The following is a 24,574-nucleotide window of genomic DNA, read 5'->3' as shown; positions in this document are numbered from 1 at the left end:
AAGCACAACCTCTATATCCTGCAAAGCTTATCAGAAAAGCAGGAAGACAACTCGGGGCAATTCTTTGTTCAGTTAGTAACTGCTGACCCTGCTCCCCACACCTTCATGCTGATCTCACATTTGTGACAGCTTTAAGAGAAGAGATAAAATACAGATAAAAAACATTTGAGAAACTCCACAGACATAAATATAGAAAATGCAGAGCCATGCACGTGGGCTGCTCCTGAACTGCATAGAAAGATTTCTATTTTGTATTCCATCATACGCAATAGATCAAAGGGAAGGAGGGAGAAAAGAGGGGGGAAAAGCGTAGCTGGTTATAACACCACATCATTTCACGAGATCTGCCAGTCCCTGCGCCCGATTGGCGGCTCTGAAGGAAGCAAAGCTCTGGCGTCATCACCTCCTTTTAAAGAAGTAAAGCTAGTCATTACTCCAGGTTATATAACACTCAGACTATGCCAGACTTTGTGCCACCCTCTCAAAAAGGAAGCCGCTGTCAGAGAGCCTGGGAGGCGGGCAGGGGAGTCACCGACGTTTTCCTTCGGAGCTTCCCCCTGCTCGGGATAAGCCGCGGGAAGAGTCCCTGCGTTCGGACAGAGCGACCGACCCGCGACATCGGCACTCCGAAACCCCCTGCGCAGGGGGCTGGGGGCCAGAACTCCTCAGGATCTCATCCTGCCTTCCCACAGCAGCCCCCAGGCCACACCTCACCCTGCTGAGAATAACCCAGTTCACGGGGTTACTTAGAGTGCTGGAATCAGCCAGTAAAGCCCCCGAAGCGCAGGCACCGCTCCTCCCCATTCCTCCCGGATTTACTGGCAAACAGCCCACAGGGAAGGCATCTCTGCCGTCCTCCCACCAGCGAAACTGCCCCAACGCAGCAGAATGCCCAGCCAGGCAATCTGCAGCTTCGGAATCGGCAAGAGGGGAGATAAAGAATCCACTACTGGCTGCTCCCAGCAAAGCACTCAAGAGAATTTTTCTTTAACATCACCATTTAGTGAGTCCAGTAAATCCAGTTCAAGCAAGTTGGGTGCCACAAGGTCCGCACAACGTGCTGGGGACTGGGACCCTCGCTGGCTGGGCAGGGCCAAGCCCCTCAGACTGCACACACAAACATCATTTTGCTCTGACACACACACTGTGCTCCCAGGAAACTGCCAGGATAAAAACAATGGGTAAAATCTGAAGCCTTCTGTAATTGAAGCAAAATTCCCAGAGAAATCCGTGGGGCTTTTGCCTAAATGAGAGGCAAACCTCCTCTGCAAATTCTTCAGTATTACTCAGTAACCTAAAACAGTGAATGCTACCATCCCATCTTCTTTTACCTTCGATACTAAGTGCATCTTTTGTATTTTACTCAGCTGGGTTGTGGAAACATAGAAGACAGCCAGCTCCTAATTTTTTGGGTCTTAGGAAACCGACAGAAGTCTTGAAGGTAAGGTGTGTGGACACAGAGAGTGTATGCTGAACAGACACAAAGCCCTTATCACTTTCAGGAACTGAGAGAACAACAAAACTCCCTCAACTTCTTAGTTCTAGTACATCACCTGAGAAATGCATCCGCTATCTGCAATTGGATGCACATTTACAGAGTTACCCACAACCATGTGAGGCTGAGCCCCGCACTCTGCACCTATATAATAAAGTACATTTAAATGCTCTGATCCATAAGGATAATTTTCTAATGCAATGCAGTTTCCTATGACAGTTTGATTAAGTTTAAACACATGTCAATAGGCAGGATATTAGTTGACAAGTAAATTCTCTTACAGGTAGTGATTGCTTTTGTACCTCTTATGATACCACACAAGCCATCCTCTTTGCAGGCAATTATTGGCTTGAAAGAAAGTCTACATAAAGTTACTAGAAGCATGAAAACCTGCCTGGCTTGTAAGGATCATCAAAGTGCACAGTGGTACATGAAAGTTCAGATCTGGCTCTTTACTAAGACCAGAGCCATTGCATAGGCAACAAACCTTGACTGGAGCAGAGGCTTGTTTCCCCCAGGATATGCCCTTCCAGCTTCCTTGGAAATAGTACTGGTGGGCTCTAGAGAGAACTGCATCCAGCCACAAGTAACCAAAACAAAAGAATCCATATAGGGAAGTCCATCAAGAAGGGAAAAGTGAGATGATGTCAATCACCACTTTTCATTTTTCCCAAGAAATTCACTTTATGCACCGCAAACATCCACTTGTAGATTAAAGTGCAGGATTATAATTTATGGGGACTCACCTCTCTGGCATAGGTACATACAGAACACAGAAAAGTTTACAGTCAAAGCCTGCCTCATGATTGTCTTCAGTGTTTTTCTAGACTTAGCAAAGTCCTGACTTCTGTTTCTTTCTATACCTTTTGCTCCAACTCATCCCCTTTAAAACAACAAAAAGACCCTGCTCTCCACCCCAAGCTTACTCTGATGGGCTTGTGCCTTTCCTTAGCCCCAGCACCTGCCTCCAGCTAAACAAGGACAGAAGATCAAAGCACAAGTCACCAGTCTGAGGCAAGAAGCATGCAGTAACCAAGGCCACTGTGCCACACACTGCAGCAGATGGAAGCAGGGCTCCTCAAAGAGCAGCTCTGCTCTCTGAGGCTGCCTTGACCTTGGGATGCCCATCTGCCCTTGGTGCAACCTGGAGACACAGCTGTGAAAGGCTGCTTTCCAAAAGGAGTGGAGAGATTAAAGCAGTAAGTACCTAATTACTCATCCTCTTCTTAAGGAATAAATTAAATTTTCTAACAGATAGGAAGGACAACTTAAAACCAGTGTTTCCTTAAAGAAAACGCTGTGCAGTCTGGTCAAAAGTAGAAGGCAAAACGTTTCAGGTTGTTAGAACAAATCTCCATTTACCAACACAAGCATGATCATTCATTTCAGGTAAAAAGTGCAGGGAAATTACTTTCTAACAGCAGTTTCTTTTTTCTCCTCCTTCTTATCTCCAGCAGGATGGGCCTTTCTAAATCTGGATATAAAATGATAAATTATACCATTCAGCAAGCTAGGAAACTGTCTCCATACTCTTCCTCTGCCTCTCTCAGTTTCATACAGGTGATCTAATTTATAAGAATAGCCACAGTCAAAAAGCAAAAACTCACATATTTGAGGAGGAGGAGCCTACAAAATGAACAGATTTATACCAAAGACTTTCCTCTCTTCCCCTGTAAGAACAGAAAGTTGCTCTGTTCCCAACCACACACATCCAGCTGGGGACTCCCACACACCCCAGTTTTGTTTTGTTCCAGCACTTTGTTGGGGAGAAGAAAAGATAGAATGCCTTGGGGTGGGAAGCACATGAATAACACCATCTCCAAAACGAGCAGCACATCTCTGTACCTTAAGGATGCATTCTTGTATCATTCAAAGAAGTATTAACCCATACTTCCACATGATTATAAAAACAGATTTCCAAAATAATTTCAGCTTTAATATTCCAGGTGCTAATGAACTTTCTAATAAGTATGGTATTAACTACTCATTTTCCCCATTAGATTAGACAAAGAATTTGCCCAGGCAGCTACAAATTGATTTCCCTTTCAATGTAATTGCACCCTATAATGATGACCCACAAAGAGCCACAGAGGAACATCATATTAAACAAAATCCATACTTGCTATAATTTCATGCCAACATTTTTTTCCCTCAACAACCAAGTGAAAATCATAGGAAAAGCTGATCAAGCAAGACCCCTTTAAATGAACAGGCTTTCCTCTAGTGAGGGCTCAAGGTAAGCAGAGGTCTTTTCAAGCTTAGATCAGCACTGGGTGCCATCTGAAGTCAAGAGCTCCTGCCTTGGTATCAAGGGGGAAAGTTCAAAACTGTGAGTAGCAAGTGGCAGTTCAAGTTCAAGCAAAAGCAGCTACTGAAATCCACTGTGGATCATGCTTCAGAAAGGAAAGGTGGCTCTGTCTGAGCTATCAAATGTCACAAGCAGGGTGAGCAGTTTTAAGAGGCCAGGGTGAGGAAAAGGGTCTCTCTTCCCCCTCATTGACCTCATGTGCCAATCTCTTATATGTTCTGAAATTACCTGATGCCCTCACCCTACCAAGGAGCTGCAATGCAAAACATCAATGCACCCATGTGTCCTCCTCTCCTGGACTTGCTATCCTGTACCACCAACTAACTGTGCTTCTCATTCACCCCTCTTTAAGAGTCTGTATGTCCACAAAGCCCCACACAAACCAGTCTTGGTTTGCTCCAGCACTTTGCCAGGGAGTAGGAGGAACAGTATGAGTCTGAGCTGGGAAGAGGGAGCTCCTCCAGTTCTCCAGTAGTCAAACAGAGATGCCACAGTGCTCGCACATTCCTAGCCCCGGAACATGGGGAAAGAAAGAGAGACAGGAAAGGAGAAAAAGTGCAGAACACAGGGCAGGAGACAAGGCCAATTCCATGGAGTTTGTCTTATCACAACAGTATCACCTAATATGTTATTATTTGGTGTTGTCTGGTATTTTTATACAGTAAGAACTGCAGCACTACTGTAGAACTGGAAAATTGTTCCCAGTATACCCTAAAAGCACAAGGGTGCATGGTACAGCAGACAGGGGCTGGAATCTGTATTCCAGCCCCTGTCTGCTGTACCATGCACCCTGTAATGCAAACACAACTAGGAGCCTTTGAGGACAGGGTCTGAATGCTTGTGCTCATTAAGACATCTTTCAGAGAACTGAACAACCACTTCTACCCCAAACTGCACTTTAAGAAAGTGTTTAACCCATATATTCAGAGATAAGAAAACAAGCAACTTGCCATCACTGTTAATAGCAGAATTACAGCCATACATATGAATAAGAGATAATGAATTCCAGAGACATCAGTCAGAATAATCTAGAGACATTCCCAAAGTGAAAAAACAGAAGAGTACAGTGGGATTCATTCAAACATTCAACAGCTTTCCTTGGGAAAGCTCTGAGGTATAAACGGTCCACGCATTTGAAATGATCTGTAAAATCCATATTGGAGATTTGTTTCCTCTTTGCTCAAATTAGCTTTTATTCCTATGGAGTCCTACACAGCCCTGAGCAACAACCAGGATCAGAGAAAAAGTGCAGGATTTGAAACAGCCCTTTATCTCTACAGTCATCAGTACATCACATTTCCAGTGAAAACGATTTAGGGAGTTAACAAAAAAAGTTTCTAGCAGTCATGCATTGCTATCACAAAATCAAACACGATAAAACAGGTGCTGCAACCCACAAGTGATGAAAAAACAGATGAAGTGGGCAGGGATGACAAGGCTGGAAAAGCAGTGGCAGCCTCTGGCTAGGATTGAAGCATGCTGCTGGGCTGGGTGTGCAGTCTGACAGCCAGGGAAGGGGCTGTAAGTGTCAAAATAGGTATGTTCTGGAAGGAGAATTCTAGAAAAAAAAAAGACTAAAGCTGGAAGATTTCTTACATATGAGACCCAGGTTCATTAACTGGCCACCACTGAAGAAATGGATAAAGGATGTAAGCCATGTGGTTCTTAGCTTTCACTTAGTGAGAAATATTCAGAAAACTAGCTTTTCAGGCTCTTTTGATTCCTTGAGGGCAGGGGCAAAGGTTGAAGAGCTCTGTTCTTCAATACTGAAAGCCTGTACCATACAAGCACAAACTAACTCAAGACCACCTATAGGACAGCTTATACTAAATGCAAACAAAACTCAGCGGAAATGAGAAAAATGTGCCAAAACTGAAGATAGCACTAAAGTACCAGAATATATAAAGAACTCCTAGAAGACTATGAAACTGAAACTACACACAAGGATTAACTCCACATACAACATGTATCAGAAAGACAAAAACAGGTTAAACATGCAAAACACAAGTCACTGCTAAGTTTGAGATGATATGATCAACCACCACCAAGTGTGGACAACATTACATTAACACTGGAAAGTTCTTAAGTTACTTGAGCCACCATGGAAATCCTAAACAAAGCCACTAGTTTGCAAGCAAATGGTAAAAATGTTAGTTTTGTTATTGATATGATCACTATTATTTAAAACAAGTAATCAGTTTCTGTTTGGAGAAAATGTTTATGCAGCCTGTCAGCCTTCCAAGAAACAGCTTTGAAAGATTAATAATCATCTAAAGCTTGTGCTAGAAATATGCATGAGCCCATCCTCAACGGAAAGATCCCCCCAGGATCCCCAGTGGGATCAGAACAACCACAATACCAGGAGGGGAGGAGAACAGCACAGCTGGGAATAGGGAGAACAAAGTTTTAACAGAAATTATTAAAATTAAGCTTTTTAAAAGCTTCATAATATAAACATTAGAGCACTGCATCCCTTCTTATGAATAAAACTGTCTGTTCCAAATATGATATTTATGAATGAGGTTAGTCTACAAAGCCATGGGACTACAAACATCAGATGGGCACAATGAAATGAACCTGTTAAATCTGAGGTTGGTTATATTTCATAGGCTAAAGAGCAGGAGACCTGTTTATATTAGATCTAAGGTGATACAGATGCCAAATGACATTTTGGAGGCAATGTGTAGCTGTAAGGAGATATCAGGAAGAGCAGACTGGACATCTCCACAGAAGATAATAATTATACATCTAAGCACCCAGAAAGCATTCTGATATTGTGGCAGACAGAATTAAAGCTGAACAATCTGAAACCTCAGAAGAAATCTAGCTTTGCTCAGCTCATGGAAGGGAGTTTTCCCTTGTACCTAATGAATAAACCTAAAAATACTTTATGTTAGTTTCATGTAAATTCTTTTTCATGCTCCTCGTTATTTTCTACATTTTTAAAAAATTTATTTTTAATTAGTCACTACAAAAATATAAAACACAAACATGTTTCTAGTGTTTTAACATGAAAATAAATAGCTGTCATTAGCAGTTCACAATGTTCTGCATACCTACATTGCTCTTGTTTGCTTTGAAAAGAATAATCCCGACAAACAACTGTGAGTATCCACTCACAATAACATAGATGTTGATGATAAAGCACATAAGTCTATGATAATAGATAGTGGAATAGTGGGAATGACCCACTTGGACATGACATACAGACACTCCCTTCTGTTAGCAGAAGTTTGGAACCAATGTCACACTTCCTTCTGCTCTACTGCTGCATGGTCCTGTGAACAAAGTGATATTATCATCACCAGTCTGAAACAGAGTAAGCTGTGACCTTGTAACTCTTCTCTGTGTTGATATTGGGAATTCCCTTGTTTCTTACCTGAACTAACACTTCAATTTCTGCCACTTTCTCATTAGAAAAAGGCATGATGGGAATAAAAAAAAAAAGAGGAATGCATTCGTTTGTGTGTAAATATTTTTATAAAAGCATTTAAAATCAAAACAGCATCTTCAAATAGCACATGGCTGAAAGAATACAACAACAAAACAAAAAACACTTGAGAACAACAATTTATTTTGAAGCCAAAAAATTTTTAGTAACTAGAAGAAGAGAGAAGCATCTGTTTTTAACACATTCTATGCTAAGAAAAGGAAGACTACTCTCAGTTGGTTTAGGTAGATATATTCAAATACCTGCATACCCTTTGAAGTTATTAAAAATTGCAATTTTAAAGGAAGCAAATAGAGCATCCCCTTAGGCTCTGGCTACAGTGTTGTGATATAAAGAGTTTGATGGCAAATTCAGCATGGGGAATTCCCACCTGAGCTCTGCACTCCTGTCTCTGTGCCCTAGAACATCAGCCCTTCTGGACCAACAAACATTTCTAGGATCATGCTGTGACCCAGAACAGTTATCTGGTAACACTCAAATGTAATCTGCACAGCACAGGCCCACAAACACCTGCATTTTTAGCCCTGATCTGAACTGCTCCTCTCCTGAAGAAGAGAGTAGGGCAGGTGGAACTAGGTGAGGATAGAAGGTGACAACTTACTTAGCACTTCCATCTTTCATCTTGTAAAAAAAACAAAGGAAAACCCAACCTGTATGCCAGCAGGAAAGAACATTTTCCAGCTGTTAAAGATGATTACTGTGAATGAGCAATAATTGTCCATAGCATCCATCAAATTGTTTATGTATGGGACAAGCCAATGACATAAATATATTTATTGTCACCACATCCTTTAAATAAAACAAGTAATTGCAAATCAGCTCATTTACTTTATATAATTGCTTTCCCAAAATTTGAAGCTACTTTAAAAATTCTATCCTTCTTGCAATTTTTACTTGTGGCTTGTTTTCCTGATGGAAATTTTTTTGGCCAGGAGACCATATTTAACATACATTAAGTACCTATTTAAACTAAACAGCCACATAAGGACTTCTCCCTACCAAGAGCTGGACAAATCCTAACTCTTACACAATCCCCCAAGGGGTGACAGCCAGTGCTCTATAACAATGTATTCATGCCTCAGGTTTTAGCTTTTATATTTCAGATTCTGTACTGCTTTAGTGTGTAGTTCTGAGCTTCATATTAAGGGATGGTAAGCTCTCATCACAGAGTAGCTGGACAAAACAATTCCTCTCCTAGTTTGGGACCAAGGACTACCACCCAAATTTCAGGCCCAAGAGCATAAACAACATGGACTGAAGAGAGAAAAACAAGAAGGATGGGACTTCATAACCTAAAGTTGTAATTGGATAATTAACTGCAATATGCAAATGGAGCAGAACTTATAAAAAGTGAGAGAGACCCTGTGCCTGGTGATGCATTTTGTGACCATTTTGGTTCATCTTGGGTGTAGCCCTGGCTGGGCTCTTGTGCTGCCCAAGGTGGATCCATTGAGGCCTTTTAATAAATCCCTCTTTTATTCTTTAACTCTGTCCAGCCCCTGAACTAGGTCAGCCTTCACAAGGCATCAGTATATTCCCAACCCCATTCACTCACCACTTTCATCAAGTAAGTCCTCCTCGTCATCCCCATCATTGTCCTCCTCCATTGCCTCCTCCTCATCTTCCTCCTCCTCCTCTTCCATATCCTCCTGCTCCAAGTCCGGGTCCAGGTCCGGATCACTCCCTGAGATTGACTCGTCTGACATGATTCCCAGTGGTGCTCCTTGTGCATTACCTGCTCATGTTCTACCGTGAGGCAGCCCTGCAAGGACACCAAAGAGGAACGTGAGCCCAGCAAATCCCAGCCTTTGAGCCTCAAGGCTCAATATCACAGCAGCATTACTGCACACAAAAAACCAAACCAGCCTTTTAAATAACAGACTTAGATACCAGACAAAGCACAAAACCCCGTGGAGAAAACAGATGCCATAAGAAACGGATCAGAATGACACAGGCCCAGCATTGAAGAATCTCCATCTCTTCACTGGTGCCCTTGACATGCACACAGGAATCTTCCTGCTGGAAGATTCCTGGTATCAATGCCTGATTATTCAGAGATGCAAAATTAACAAATTATGTGAATGATTTCATAACATTACCATCCAAAAAGGAAGCATACAAAAAAGGATCAGTGTTAGCATCTCCTCTGGATACCTGTTACCCTCATCTCTGCAAACACCATCACAGTGAGCAGATGAGGCCCAGAGACAGAAAGCCCCTCCTGCCTCAGCTGTATCCACTGCAAAGGTCACCCACCTCCTCATCACAGCCTGGCTGAAGTCTGATCCAGCCACACAACAAAAACACTGTTACCTTCATAGTTTGGGCAGAAAACAATAAAGACACAGTTGTAAAGGTTGAACTCCCATTGTAAAACAGGGCAGGAAGAAAAGTAAACACAAAGAAAGAATGGATCAGACAAAATTTGCATTTCCTTTCTCTCAAGGACAAGAACTGGGGCTGGCTGTGCATAACTTCTTTGTTACATCACTCCAGTGCATTACAACAGAAATTGTGGTAGGATACAAAAATAAAGCCTCAAGAGAGGACCAGAGCAACCACAAAGTCACCAGTTTATCTGTTCAGATCATGCACTGTCACTTCTGGTCAGTGATGGGTACTCCTGAGCACTCCTCTTCCATACACACAGAATGATCCTAGAGGAACCGTGTAAGACGGATGAAAAGAAACACAACCAAGAAAGGAAAATAAAGAAGGCATCTTGATCTTAAGGAACATAAGCAAAGGATGTATTCGAAGATCAAGCTGCAGAAGAATTACTACCCACACATTCTCCAAAACCTTTAAAGAAAGATGAAGGAAACATTTCCTCATCACTCCCTTCCCACTGCCCCCTACTTATACCATATTTCCACTGTAAATTATAAAATGTTTGAGAACTAATTAGCCACTTAAAAACAAAAAAGAAAAAATCTAAACCCCAAACTTCTAAGCAGATAAGGCAGTTCAAATATCTATAAACACTTAAAATTTCATTTAATTTAACACTTCAATTTCATTTTCAGCTGTGTTTCAGCAGTTACCAGATTAACTCAGAAACCTGATGGTTAAATACAACACCCCTGTAGCAAGGCTGAAAAATCTAACTGTTGAGTATGCTGAATTATTCCAGCTCAAGTCATCAGCTCCTGCTCTGCCCCTCAATAACACTGAAGAATGCCAGAAAGAAAGTAAACACAGGGAAGAGAAGGCATTGCAGAGATTGGCTTTAGAACAGGAAGCCTTTCACCACTCAGTCCCAGGAGCTCTTTACCACCAGGCAGAGACAACTGAAGTCCCTTCACTAGTACACGTGTCACACAGAATAAGTTGGCTTGGTCAAGCAGATGGCAGAAAATGCCAAAACCTGAATTAGCTCAAGTGGAACTGTGCCAGTTTACACAAGCCAAAGATATTAATTCAGCTTCTGTGGTCTGCAGGTACAAGCTCAGTTGCTGTCAGGCTGCTGCAACACAGTCACCTCCACCATCTCTTGTTTTCTGGTGTCTGGTGACTTCAGTCATGGGCTGCATACCCAAAGCCATCTATTATCAGAATTTTTTCCTAACAAATGTTATGCTAAAGTCTATGTTGATTTCAAAATGAAGCCTATTTCAAAACAGTGCCTTATTTTTTCTTGTATATAGAACCAACCAACCAAGGAAACACAAACACTGCTAATAGGGCAGGAATGAACTCTCTTCTACAAGCAGCAAAAGCAGAAGTGCTGTAATGTCACTAAATGCTCCAGGTCAAAGAATGACACATGATACAGTTTCTCCCATCACTATCCTCCTGTGTGTCATCCTCTCATGTCCCATCATTTGTCCCAGAACCTTAAAATATAAAAAAGCCAAATCAAAACACAAAACATTCTCTGAAAATTGTTTAAATGCAAGGCTATGGGTCCCTGTGTCTTAACAGATAAAATCAAACCCAGTGGAGAGCAGCTCTCCCTCAGACTGGGGCACAAAAGGGCTCAAATTGAAGCTTTATTTTTCTTTAGCAGTAGCTACACGTTCTGTATAAGCCAACTCCTGACACCCGCTCGGCAGCCCCGGCCATATGCAGGAGAGTCAAACGGAAGCTTTTGAAAAAAACTTAACTAAATCTTGCAGAGCTGGGTGAAACAAAGATGGTTAACCCCTCCGTGCCCACTGTCGTGCTGCCATTTGTCTCTGTCCCTTCCCTCCCTCGGGCTGGGTCCCGGGAGGGCTCCCGCCCTGCCTGGTGGCAGCAGGTGCGCGCTGCACAGCCCAGAGCCTGCCCTCGTTTCTCACACCGATCTGACCCAGTTCGGAGCCTCCCACCAAGGGGAATTACACAACAGGGCCAGATTGTGGCTGCCGCTACTGTTTTATGGCTGAGTTATTCCAACCTGCCCCATCTCCTGCCTTTGCAGACACAGGCACTGTGCTCAGTGTTTAATCGCTGGAGGAAGGGCACTTTGCGAGAGATAAACTGATTACCCGACACCGGGCCCTCCCCAGTCCCGCACGGGATCGCCGGGAGCCGGCCCCGAGCGGGATGTGAGCCTCAGGAGGGTTACTGCTCCAAGAAATCCCAATCGAACCCTCTGCACCACCCTTACAGCAGATATTCAGCCTTCCAGCACAGTGCCTGAACAGGGGTGAGGCTGCTGAGAAACCGGGCTGGGATCTTAGGGGGAAGCACTTGGAAAAATTCCTCTTGCTTACTCAGGGAGGAAAAAAGAGCTGTCATGTTTATCCTACCCAGAAGTTAAACCCTGCAATCAACTGCACATCAAATTAACATCCAAGACAGCCTCTCTCATGTATTATGTCCTGTCTTTCAACAAAGATAAAAATAGTTCTGAAGTTTTTTGGGCTTTTCTTTTTTAAGGTAGAACACTTCAGTTAGTAAGTAAATGCCATGTGCTGATGACTGCCTCCTCCTCAAGCCTGCACAGAAAGGAGGCCCACTTCTAGGTGAGGAAACCTTGAGAATTTGGACACATTTCTGTTGTCCTCATGTTTTTCTTTCCCTCTGCAAAGCTTTAAAATCACTTCTCATATATAAAGTTGAGAGAGAAATGTGAAAGCAACTTTTCCCCTTCTGCACGATAGTTGTTCACAGCAGGGTTGTGCATGCCACGAGCCAAACTGTTAAATGAAAAAGCAATCATCAGGGGATGTGGGGACTTAGGGCATTTCTGTACATCACTTTCATCAGAGGATCCACTAGCACTGTAAATACCAAACCATTATTTAATTAACGATTACAGATACCATCAAGTAAAAAGCACGGACGCAGGACAAGGCAGAACAGAGTCCTTCCTCACTTGAGGAGAAGGATCAGGGTTCCCCTGTACTTATAGAAAGCCAGAAAAGTCAAAGTGACTTTACAGAAGCTCTTTTGCCACTACAACACAAGCAATTTAGGGACAGGACATGCTCATTCCTGAGTACACAACCACCCCATACAAATCCCTTCAGAAAGGGCAGGTTTAACACTAATGCTGCTCCAGTGCTGAAGAGTAAAGAGGATTCCATCACCTCTCCAACCTCCAGCCAAGCCCAATATCTGGGACTCATCAAGATTTGTCCCTTAAAGCCTGTTTTGTAACCAAGACTTCACACTGGCCATTGTGGTGCCAGGCCATAGAAACAGGATCAAGAACCCTGGGAAATTGTAAGAGGATTTGCACAGACAGTTCAATAAAAACAGATATTTCTAAGTTTGTACTGCATAACACTCTTCACTGTTTATTACACAGTCATGTTTTATGACAACAATCATTTCCTTTTCTGTTTTTTGTTGGGCAGCAAAAGAGTAAAATGGTTGATGGGGCCATAAGATTCCTCTCAGCTCACACACACGCACTCCAAACTGGATGGGTATGAAGGCAACTGCTGGTTCCTTGGGGGAAATCTCAACTGTGTGTTAGACCACTGCTGTTACCATTTTGGTACCTCATAAGCAGTCTTCAGTATCTAGCAGAACATTATCATAAAGCTCATAACTTGAGTAAAGGAACTATGAGCTTAAGCTTCTCTATGACAAAAAAGTCTTGGAAGAGTTTGCAAGCGGTAACTTGTAATGTTACTGCAAAATAACAATTAATAATTCTCTGTTCCACTTCAAAATCTAACAAGAAATAACCTGAGATCAGGGGTTTTGAACAGTTTGATTCTAACAGACACTAGAATTTCTCTAATGTACATTATGCAACATATTAAAACCTCTTTTAAATTATCATGTAAAAAACAGTGTCAGGGAAATAACCTAAAAGGATAAATACTTTTTCAAAAAGGAGACAACAGTTTTACTACAGTAGCCCAGCAGACCCCTATGCTTCAAACAAAGCAAAGAAGTGTTTACTGAAAAAAACAAAAGGAACTTATTCTCCCCAAGCTGCATTTAAAGCCATCCTTAATTGATACTTCGTGATTTAAATCCCTTCTTCCTTCGCAGCCTGAGACTGTTGAGAGTCCAGCCATGCAGTTTCTCTGCTGTAACTCACAGCTAACTGGTGGCCACACACTGCTGGCTGGGAAGGAAGAAAACAATTATCTTCCTTCACTTTATCTTGTTCAAATCACAAACAAACTAAGTAACACGGATCCCCTCTCACTGTTGTGTTCTCCACAGGAATATTAAACTGAAGGAAAAAAAAAGCAGCCTGTGAAATCATAAACTGGGGAGCATCTGCTTGTCCTGGACCACCCTCCTGAGGAAGGCAAGTGTGCTTCTCCCCATTCCACATAAATATTGAACAATGGATCTAGTCTTCATCCACACTGCAAGTGAGTATTAAGGAGCCCACTGTGATTTGTGGGGAACAGGAACTGAGAGCAAAAAAATAACAGACTGCTTTTAGAAACACATCCATATATCAGTTTAGAGAGAGTTGCAGGACCTGCTCTTTTATTCTCTGCAGGCTAACAATCTCCCTCCTAAAAGGCACCACAAAACTAAAACCAGCCTGAAACTGGTTGTTCCCTGACAACATGAACAACAAAAGCTGCTGCAAGAAAGTGTGGGAGAAATTAAAAAAAAAAAAAAATCAGAACAACACAAGAAAAAAACAAAAACAAAAAAAAACATAAAATCAACCCATAAAGAAAGAAAAGGGAGAGCTAATCCTTCCCCTCTGCTGACATGACAGTGCAGGCACCGAGAATGTGACAATGAACATTACATAAGGCCTGGCTCCCGCTGTGATACGAACAAAAAGAGCCAGCGTGAGTCAATGGCAGCATCTGCAGCTCCTTACACAACCTGAGCATCCATCACCTGCTGTGGAAGCAGCCACAGGGCCCTTCTCTTCTGCACCTCGGGAGGGATGTGGGAACACCTCACTGCCAGCAGTGGCAATGTTTTGTGACCCTTAAAGAAAACCTGAACTCTCCATAAGACGCCAGCACTCCCTTCCCCACAGACTTTGTGAGGTTCTTCACCTCTGGACACAGCCAGCAGAAATGGGCAAATGTTTTCGTGTTTGTATTTATGTATGTTTATATAGATAGGTATATAATTATTTGCCTGATCACTGATGCGTTGCTTCTAAGGACAATTTTGTCTAATCATATTAAAGCAGAAATTGACTTCCTATAAGTCAACTCTCTCCTTTCAAATACTCAAAATGTCCTCACCAGTGAACCATCATAGAAGAGCAATTTGTTTATTACTGCATAAAAGTTCAGGCTACCTGAAGTAAGAAGCATGGGATCAGTTTTGCTTCCAGTAATTACTCACATCTGGAGTAACACTATCACAAAATAACAAAAAAAATTATCTTACTTCACAGAACCTCCATCAATGTTTTTAGCTTTGTCAAACTCTATATAAATGGCACTTGCATTACCTTATAAAGGAAACTCTCCTTCCCTGATCACTGTTTCTTTCAAAGCAAATAGCATTTCAATGTAAAAGCCACTTTTGAATGTGTTTTTACATGTTTTGCCCATGCTGCTACAGCTATAGAAAAAACAACCAAGACCTGTGTAAAGAGTAAAACCCTAAGAAAATATTTCAAATGGTGGAGAAAACTCTATAGTAGGGCACAGTGTGTCAGGATTCCAAATTACATTCAATACATTTTATCCAGCAGATTGACTTGGGAAAGTCTTGCCTACCTTGCATTAATGATAACCATTCTCAAATGCCAAAAGACAAATTTGAAAAGTCAGCTCATGGGAGAGGTGTGCCAAGCCTTCTCCTCGTGAACACCCAAACTATGTCAAGATGTGAGCCAATTCCCAAGCAGCAAAGACAGAGATAACTGGAAGATCCCTCTGGAATTTAAGTTCTTGTCATACATAGGTGCCAGAGAAGAAGTTATGTAATAAATCAAGACTAAATTACATAAACAGAAGCAGTGGAACAGAGAGGAGTGAAAAGGCATGGAGCTATTCCCCTCACAAGGAAAGATCAGTCACTGTCATTCTTTGAAGACAAGCTGTGGCTTTGGTCACTGAGATATGCTAACACTATGGCTCACCTCCTTGAAGGGTATCCCTCAGAAACAGACTGGGATAGCTCATAAACAATGTTTTCATCTTTCAGGATGAGGAAAATTCCAAGTTTTCCAAATGTTAAAAGGTCTAATTTTATCCTATTTTCTCAGTATCACCCCATCCACACACACTCCTCTCTTTGCCTCCCAGAGAAGCACATTTCCTTACAGGGGAATGATTCACTGCCTTCAGCTGTGTCCCTGCTCAGGAAATGAGCTTTCCCATCAGCAGCAGCCCAGGGCAGCCCACCATCCCCTGTGAGACAGACACCAGCCACATCACACACTGGCATCACCAGACCACAAAGTCAACACAACTTAACTCCGCTTTGGGTCACAGGTCTGCATTTCAGCACAAAGAATCACACAGGTCTGAGAGCTTGGTTTTGATGCCTCATCCTTCTCCCTCTTCAAAACTGGACTTAAAATCTGAGGTTCTGCTTTATGCAGTTATAGAAAAAGGAAGTACTCCACAAAGGTTTGTTCCTCATTATTCCCTACCCCACCTCCAGCAGTGAAAATTACACCAGGGATGAGGAAATATGCCACCTACAGTTTACCAAAGAAACTTGAACATGAGCAAAAACAAGAGGAAAACCAAAAAAATCATCCTGAAGTAGAAGGAAATGAAATAAACAGTTTTGAACTCAAATGATATGTTGATTAGCATATGTTAGACCCAATTTGCTGCCAAGCAATCAGACACTAAACTAATTTTTATTGGATTCCAACATAGATTAAAAATCCATTAAAGGATTAAAAACTGTCAGAAACTTCTTTCAGAGTCATTCCCTCCCTGCAACATTGCACAGGGTGAAAAAACTTAATGTTTAAGTGCCACTGTTCTGCTAGTTTTGAGAACAAAGTAACCAAAACCTCTTGATTTTGCCTTTCCCACTAAACAGGTCATAATAAAACATTTACACTGATCCTTATCTATCCTGCATAAATACATCTGCTTTAATAACACTGACACTATAGGCAGCTCACATGGAAAGCAACTGGATGAAAGAGCCTCCTGTGGTTCTGTCCTTAGTAATGGAAGCACCACTTTGGTTGTGCTTTGCTGCCTGAAAACTTCCCAATGGTTTGGACAGGCCTGAAAGGGAAGAGAATGCAGCTTACTGTCTCTCCCCACAGAGCACAAATAACCCAACCCACTGCTGAGGGGATCGTTTGGATACACACAAAAATCACCCCAATGGAGATAATAAATATTATTTCACAAGAGAAACAGAGCTATGAGTCTCATGATATGCATATTATATGCTTAGGTTATAAAATTGTGAGCATACAACCCTACATACCGGAGTTTACTTCCAAAAGAGCTTTAAAAGCAGCATAATGCAAGCTGGGCTAAGGAGGTACACAAATATTAGCAGGAAGATAATCTACCCTGAGGGACACCATACCCTTTTATAAACATATCCAACTGTCCTGTCCCAATTCATGCTAAACAGGATATTGGCTACCAACAAGCTCAAGCACACACAGTGTTAAGCCAGGAAGGACAACTGAAAAGGGACATATTAACAAATTACTGTAAAACACCATATGACAAATAAGCACCACAACAATCATCCAGAGAAGTAGCTGCTGGCTACCAAACATAGCTCTTTTAGAGTAAAAATGTCACTACCTCCCAAGTGTATAAATTGACTTAACTTTTGTAAATGCTAGCAATGTCTTTTGCTGTACTTGTTCTTACCAAACACACAATACTGTATATTCATACCCACACAGAATCCAAAATGTTACATTTCCAAGACTCAGAAGCAGAATGACAAAGAGCACTCAGCTGTGATGCAGCCAAAACCCACAACCTTTTGGGTATTCTTTCTCTCAAAGTTAAGAGCAAGTCTCAGTCAAGTGCTTTCCCCAAATGACCACTTCTATCAAAGCTCATTTAGCATTTGCAAATTCTGCCTGACTGGCAGCTGTGCCCAGTGAGCAAGAACAGTGGGAACAGCAGGAAAGCCAGGTCATCTCCTGTCCTCTTGACTCGTTACCATCCCAAGTGAAGGCAACCATGTGTCGTAAGAAGGCACCATCCCTATGCTCAGATGCTGTTACCTCCCCAAATACAACAGGAATGGAATGTCTTGCCTCATCACTATTTACCTCCCCTCCTTTTCAACTATTAGATAGATTATTGAATTATTAGCCTTGAATCATAGAACTGTTTGAGTTGGAAAAGAGCTCTAAGATCATTGAGACCAACCACTAACCCAGCACCGTCAAGCCTTGTCTCCAGGTAGCACACTGACACTTCTTTTAAATCCCTCCAGAGCTGGTGAGCTCACCACTTCCCTGAACAGCCTGTTCTGATGCTTGACAACCCTTCCAATGAAGAAATCTTGCCTAATATCCAATCTAAACTTCCCTGGCACAACCTGAGACCATTTTCTCTTATCCTGTTGCTCGTTTCTTGAGAGAAGAGACCAACTGCCACCTGCTAGAGCCTCCTCTCAGGGAGCTGCACAGGGCACTAAGGTCCCTCCTGAGCCTCCTTTTCTCCAGACTGAGCCCCCTCTGCTCCCTCAGCTGCTCCTCATCCAACTTCTGCTCCAGACCCTCCCTCAGCTCCCTTCCCTTCTCTGGAGAAGCTCCAGCATCTCAATGTTTTTCTTGTCATGAGGAGCCCAAAACTCAGCCCAGGATCTGAGGTGCCTCACCAGTGCCCAGCATAGGGGACAGTCACAGCCCTGGTCCTGCTGGTCACACCAGTGCTGGTTCAAGCCAGGTGCCATTGGCCTCCTTGGCCACTTGGGCTCATGTTCAGCCACTGCTGACCAGTGCCCCAGGTCCTTTCCTGCCAGGCAGCTTTCCAGACCCTCTGCCCCAGCCTGTAGTGCTGCAGGGGGTTGTTGTGGCCTTCCTGCCCTCTGGGAGATCAACACTCCTGCCCAAACTGGTGTCACCTGCAAACTTACTGAGGGTGCCCTCGATCCCCTCATCCAAGTAACTGATAAAGATATTAAATAGGTGTGACCCCAATCCCAAACTCTGGGGAACCCCACTAGTGCCCAGCTGGATGAGGCACCATTCTCTACCACTCTGGGCTTGGCCAGTTTTTTTGCCCAGTCATTTAACTGAACTTGTTCATTCATCTGTTGGAGAAATTCTTGATTATTATTGATTTGGGCTGAAATAAGAAATTTTTCTAACTGCAACTCTTATCTTGATGGGAGATTTTGGGTACAGTTAACAGCATTCTTTAACAGAGAAAACTAATTACATTGCACTTCCAAAGGAGATTTACTGGCAATGCTGTAAAATCTCAATCAACTTCATTCATAGTTGTCCCCCTGCTACGAATGAAGGAGGCAGATGATAAAAGTTAAAGACTTTCTTATCACAATAAAGGGATAGATGTTCACAAAGAGGCAGAGTATCTCATTCTGTTAAAATAAGCATTTCTCTGACCAGAAGTATTGATTTAATTGAAATGTAAGATCTCCTCTCTTGCTTTTTGTGAGTGCTATGGTAAGTACAGGAGGAAGAAAAAGGCACCTCTAAACAATTTTTTGAAAGGGAGAAAAAAAAATACATTTTTCTACAGAGTCTGTATGACTAAGCAGATCACCCACTTCTCCAGTGTTCTCTACTCATTATCTGGGTCTAACTTGTCTCAGTTGACTATTGCCACTATAAAATAAACAAATTCAGATCACAGACCTGAACTACTCACATTCATTGGAGAACAGGATGTGAAGTTACAGTTGACAGAAACTAAAAATGTCGGCTTGGGAATCTTACAATGCATTGTCCAGAATCAGGAACTCCCCCCCCCCCCCAAAAAAAAAAAAAAAAACAGCTTCGCAAAAAAATTCTTCTCCAGAGATAAGAGGACAAGATACCAAGACTGAAGGAAAATTCAGGAAAAAGAAAATTCTCTTCTGGGATAACAGCTTTTCCCCAAACATCTGATCTCAAATGAGCTCCTTCAATTCCAAGTCTTCTCTATTCAATGCAACAATCACCTTGACACCCAGTTATCAAGGCAACTGTTGCTCCAAATTTAGAGCTTGTGTTACACTTCATAGCTAAGCACAAAAAGGCACTGGTCTTGTAAGGTTTATTTCTTGGTCCTGTTCTCTAAATTCCTTGACACCTACGGACAAGGAACTTAAAATCCAACTGATGTCACCACTCCTACAACTTCTCGATTTAAGAAAATATTCCTTGTTCCTGCTATCTCCTCCACCCCAGCATCCCCTACGAAAGCAAGCTGATTTTCCTTACTTCCTATGCCTGGAAGTTTGGTTGCTGAGGTGCACTCCATAACCTGGGCACTTTTTTAAGGAAGAAATATACAGCTTTTGCACTAATTCAGGAAAGGAGAAGCCACAGCCAGCTGCCTTTTCACACAAGTGTTAAGTAGCAATGCTACAAGAGTAATCAAGCCTCTGGGCAGTTACATCACACTGGGAATGCTGCTCCTTTTGCTTCCATCAGAGAGTGATGCAAATAATAAATGCAAAGACTGAATAAAAGAGCACACTAAACAGAAGATGGCAACCAAACTCTGATGCTAAACCCACCAATTAGAGAGACAGAGACGTGCCTTGACACTGACAGAGAGTTTTCAGATTTCACAGGCACCAGAAGGGTAATAAACATTTCGCCTTGATTAAATTACCCATTTTCCCTCTTGCTGACTGCAGCTTCCCAGGCCTCGGACACATATTCTGCAGCAGCTGCTCTTTTCCCAACTCACACACTGCTCCCACACTGTGCCAGCACAACCCCTCTGTGTGCCTGGACAGCAATCTGATTCAGCTAAAAACCTACCTGGAAGCAAAATTCAGTTCCCAAACATGATCTACCACAAAATTGCATGAACAGCTTTGCAGGCACAAGGGGGAAAAAAAACAATGAGAGTTTGAGAACATGCAGCCCTGGGTATGGGCTGATCAAGTTGGAGTCACTGTCACCAAGGCCATCCTCTAAGCATCCAGACACTGCTCCAGTGCAGAGAACAGACAGCATTTCTATTTGAGAAAGTGAAATGGTCCTTGTGATAAAGCTTTCTTGCCTTCAAAACTCCAGCCCAAAGGATGGTGCATGTAGCCAAGGCAAGATAATCTTCTCAATTGTCTCTTTGAGTAGTCAAGGCATCACTACATGGTTTGTGTAAACCAGTTCTGAAGTTCATTTTGCTAGACTTCTTCAATTGATAAAACCAATGCAATTGCCACTCAAAGCACAGAAGTATAAAGGATATCATGCAGTCAGACACCCCTGTTGTGCACATCTCTCTCCCCACAGCAAATACTCTTAAACTGCCCAAAGCTCAAAGCAAAATACACTTCCTCATGTAAACCCTTAGCATGTAGCATCTTAGTGACAGCCTCTGTAAACAGGTCCTTCCAATTACACGTGGGCACCAGAAAAGGCAGGATAAGGCTGTTTAGAGAACAGGAAGATAAGCTGTCCCAGCCTTGAGACACTGGTTCCCCACACTGACAGAAATTTCCCTGGGTCAGGATATGTCTCCTCCTAAATGCATTCAGGGGCACTTGTTAAAGGAACACCTCTATGGGGTGACAAAGGGAAGTGATGGAATCTGTACTAAGAGAACAAATGGGTATTTTCTTGAACCTCATGAGAGGAATTTACTTTGGCCATAATGATCTCCCCCTTTCTGAGATCAAGGGCTGATTTTTACTACTTGAATAAGAGAATCACTTTCTTTAGCCCTTTGCCTTCCTTCATTTTCTTGTTCTATCTTATTATATCTGGGATAAGTAGATATTCCTGGGCTGTCCTAAAACACAGACCTTTCCCCAAAATGCAACCAAGATCGACAGTGAGGATCTGGTCATAAATATATATGGGTGTATGTAGCCTCTCATGCACATCCCCTGCGTTTGCTTTGTGTTTGTTTCACCCAACACTTGAACTTCATCCAAACTGTTCAGGGAGACATCAACACCCTTGGCATGAGATCCTCAAAGTCTTCTCTCATCCTTTCTTCTTACAGGAATGCAGTGGCCACTCCAGGGATCACTGCTGTTGGTCTCAATTTTGTGACCTAGGCCACAGGTAAACTTTTTTACATTCTATAACATATACTAAATAATGTCACAGCCAAGCATAGATAAAAGTGAGAAGTGACAGGTACCCTCAGCAACCATTAGAAATATACCTGTCTGATATAGGATACAGGAGGAGTTCCAGCACATTAAGACCAAATGAAATTTAAAAATCTGAAATCCTAATCTCCTGAGTTCTACAATCTCCTCCAATCCCCAAAATCTTATACAGACTCCTCGACAATTAACTCTGCTCACCTTCAATCTTCCCTGCCATAAAGCAACTGCAAAGAGAAGCCAGAAGAACATTGTGGGGAGGGAGGGAAGGTAAAGAAACTGTTTACTCGTAACCACTTCCGTCTCTCTTCACTGCCTTCCTTCTCTGTCAGCAAAATGGGTCAGACAAGATAGCAGAAAGGAGAGCAAGAAATGCAGAGGAGACACACCTCCTCCAAACTGCAAGGAAATTGAAAGATAAACAACTTTCCTCAACAGAAGGATTCACCTCTTCCTGCACAGGCCAGCCCAGGAGTGCAAAAAAGAAGAATACAAGACCTTGCCAAAATAATAAAATAAAGTCTTAGAGGAGAAAACATAACACTTGGCTGGAAAATGCTCCAAGGTCAGCAGGACAGCCTCTTTCAGTGATAAGTCACTTCTTACAGTGCTGACCCTTCCCCAAAACCAGATGTCCTGAACAGACAGATTACATCTGATGCTTGCTGGAACAAGGGCTGGTGTCGGCAGACATTCCCTGCAGAAGTCGAGGGGGTGCCTGGGGAAAGGCCACCCAGGACAATCTGCCATGAACAGAGCACCCAGCTCCTCCATTTCCCACGGCCCTTGCTCTGACACAGGACTGGGCACACACCCATCCTCTGATGGGGAAAGGATGTCTGGAAAGGTGCCTACCAGGCACAAGCTGCTGTCACAGCCAGATTTGCTTCCATTGTGCTTCCAGGAAGGTTTAGGAAAACATCCCAAACCAACCGTCCACAGAGAACCCACAGACAACCAGTAATCTCCCTAATGGCCAAGGCAGGAGAGGATCCATGGATTTTTCCTCTCTGCATCCTTCACTGCTTTGGCAGACAGAGCACAGCAGAAACCATTCCTCTGGTGGACAAGGGACACACTGATTTCATACTACCAGAGACACACAAGGCACAACATTCTTATGCACCCACATTCAGCTACCTCTGCCAGCAAGAGCACATGCAATTTCTTCCCCCAATGAAAAACCAATTTCTACAGAATGTAAAGACTACTCACTACTGGATTAAACCTCTTCAGAGCACATTATGAGATTTTTTTGAGGAAAAACACTGGGGAAGATATTCCAACCTCTTCAGGAAATGAAACAGTCACCCATCCTTCCACATGCAGCCCCTTCCTCTCCCCATCACCAAAAATGACAGTGTTTCCCAAAAATAAGAGATCACAAATATTTGATTTCATTTAAGTACATAGTGCACACAAGCACCTTTATTCCCTCAAGAGAAAATGTAAACCTAATATATTAAAAGAAGTTCTGTAAGAGAACAGCCATGACCACCAGATCCTTTGACTGACTAGCACGTGCAGGAAGAGTCTGAACACTGGGTGAGATCTATTTAACAAGTGCCAATGTCCCTGCACTTGTGTGGTGGCAGGTACACTCCTACATTTACAGAGCATTTCCTCACCCATATCTTCCAAGTGAAACTCCATCCTGACTTGATGACTTCTGGAGATGGAGACATCCTAATTTTCTTTATTACTTATAAGCATCTTCCTAATGTCTTCAGTGGTTGATCACATTCACTGTTAACAATCTGTGCCTCTTTCCTAATTTGAAATAATCTTTTTAACTTCCAGGCACTGGCTGCTATTGTATCTTTTTCCACTAAATTAAAGAGCTCTTTGGTACACAGCCTATTCTGCCCAAAGAAAATTGAGAAACTTTTAAATACCTTGTGATAAGCTAAACCAATTGAGCAGTTCAAGAAAAAGTTTAATAATGAGCAGTTTAATCCCTGAAATAACATTGAACAGTACATCTTTCTTGTCTTTGAACATCTCTCTAAAAACACCAACATTAAACCTTGTCAAACTACTCTGCAACTGATTTCACCTCTCTGTCCTCATTCAGTATTTCCTGTTATTAGGAATGTACGTTAGCATTTAAAAATTAATTAGCTGATTTTAAGCTCTGAGGACTCACTGCCATATATCTGCTCTTCTCCTGCCATCCTTTCCAAGGTCACTGGTTTCTGGAAGCACAATTCTGTATTCTAAACCTACAGCCTCCAGTCTTTCCCACAACATGCATAACGTGCCTCAGCTCTATAAAAACATTTGGCCATATTAAACCCAGTTACCCAAACAATTCAGACAACACTGTACAGCTGCTGCTCCTTCTTCATGCTTCACCACTCAGGCACAACTTTTACATAATCCACAAATTTGAATAGCTCTAATTTCATGTTTTCTTCCAGGCCACTGACAAAATTACTACAAAGCTCTGGACCTACTATAAATCCCTGAAAAAATCCTCCATTCATATACTATTTTCCACATCCACTGTTTTTAATCCAGTTGTTGACTCATAGATCACACATGAAACTGTATCTATTGAACAAGATTCACTTTTCAACAACACCCTCATTGACTGAGGCAGTCATGGGAATACAATTACCACACAAATCCCATTTGTAAGTATGTGTTTGATACAAGAGATTTAATTAGAATTTTTTGATCTTCCAGAGCTCTGCTACTCCCCAGCCACGTAACAGAGTCTCTTTTGCTTCACTAATTTTGAGTA

General features: G+C 42.4%; 1 protein-coding gene across 2 annotated transcripts in view; it reads right to left on the bottom strand.

Moving 5' to 3' along the window:
- Positions 1–24,574, bottom strand: part of RAD54L2 (RAD54 like 2) — a 69,095-nt gene that overhangs the window by 38,696 nt on the left and 5,825 nt on the right. For both annotated transcript variants that reach the window (XM_030228019.2, XM_030228017.2), the window contains exon 2: positions 8,810–9,016. In XM_030228019.2, coding sequence (XP_030083879.1) covers positions 8,810–8,960 — 151 coding nt within the window. In that variant the 5' untranslated portion in view covers positions 8,961–9,016. The remainder of the gene's footprint in view (positions 1–8,809; positions 9,017–24,574) is intronic.

Source organism: Serinus canaria, chromosome 12 (genome assembly GCF_022539315.1).
Source record: "Serinus canaria isolate serCan28SL12 chromosome 12, serCan2020, whole genome shotgun sequence".
NCBI lineage: Eukaryota > Metazoa > Chordata > Aves > Passeriformes > Fringillidae > Serinus > Serinus canaria.
The sequence above is the reverse complement of the archived record's forward strand: the minus strand, read 5'-3'. Positions and strand labels throughout refer to the sequence as shown.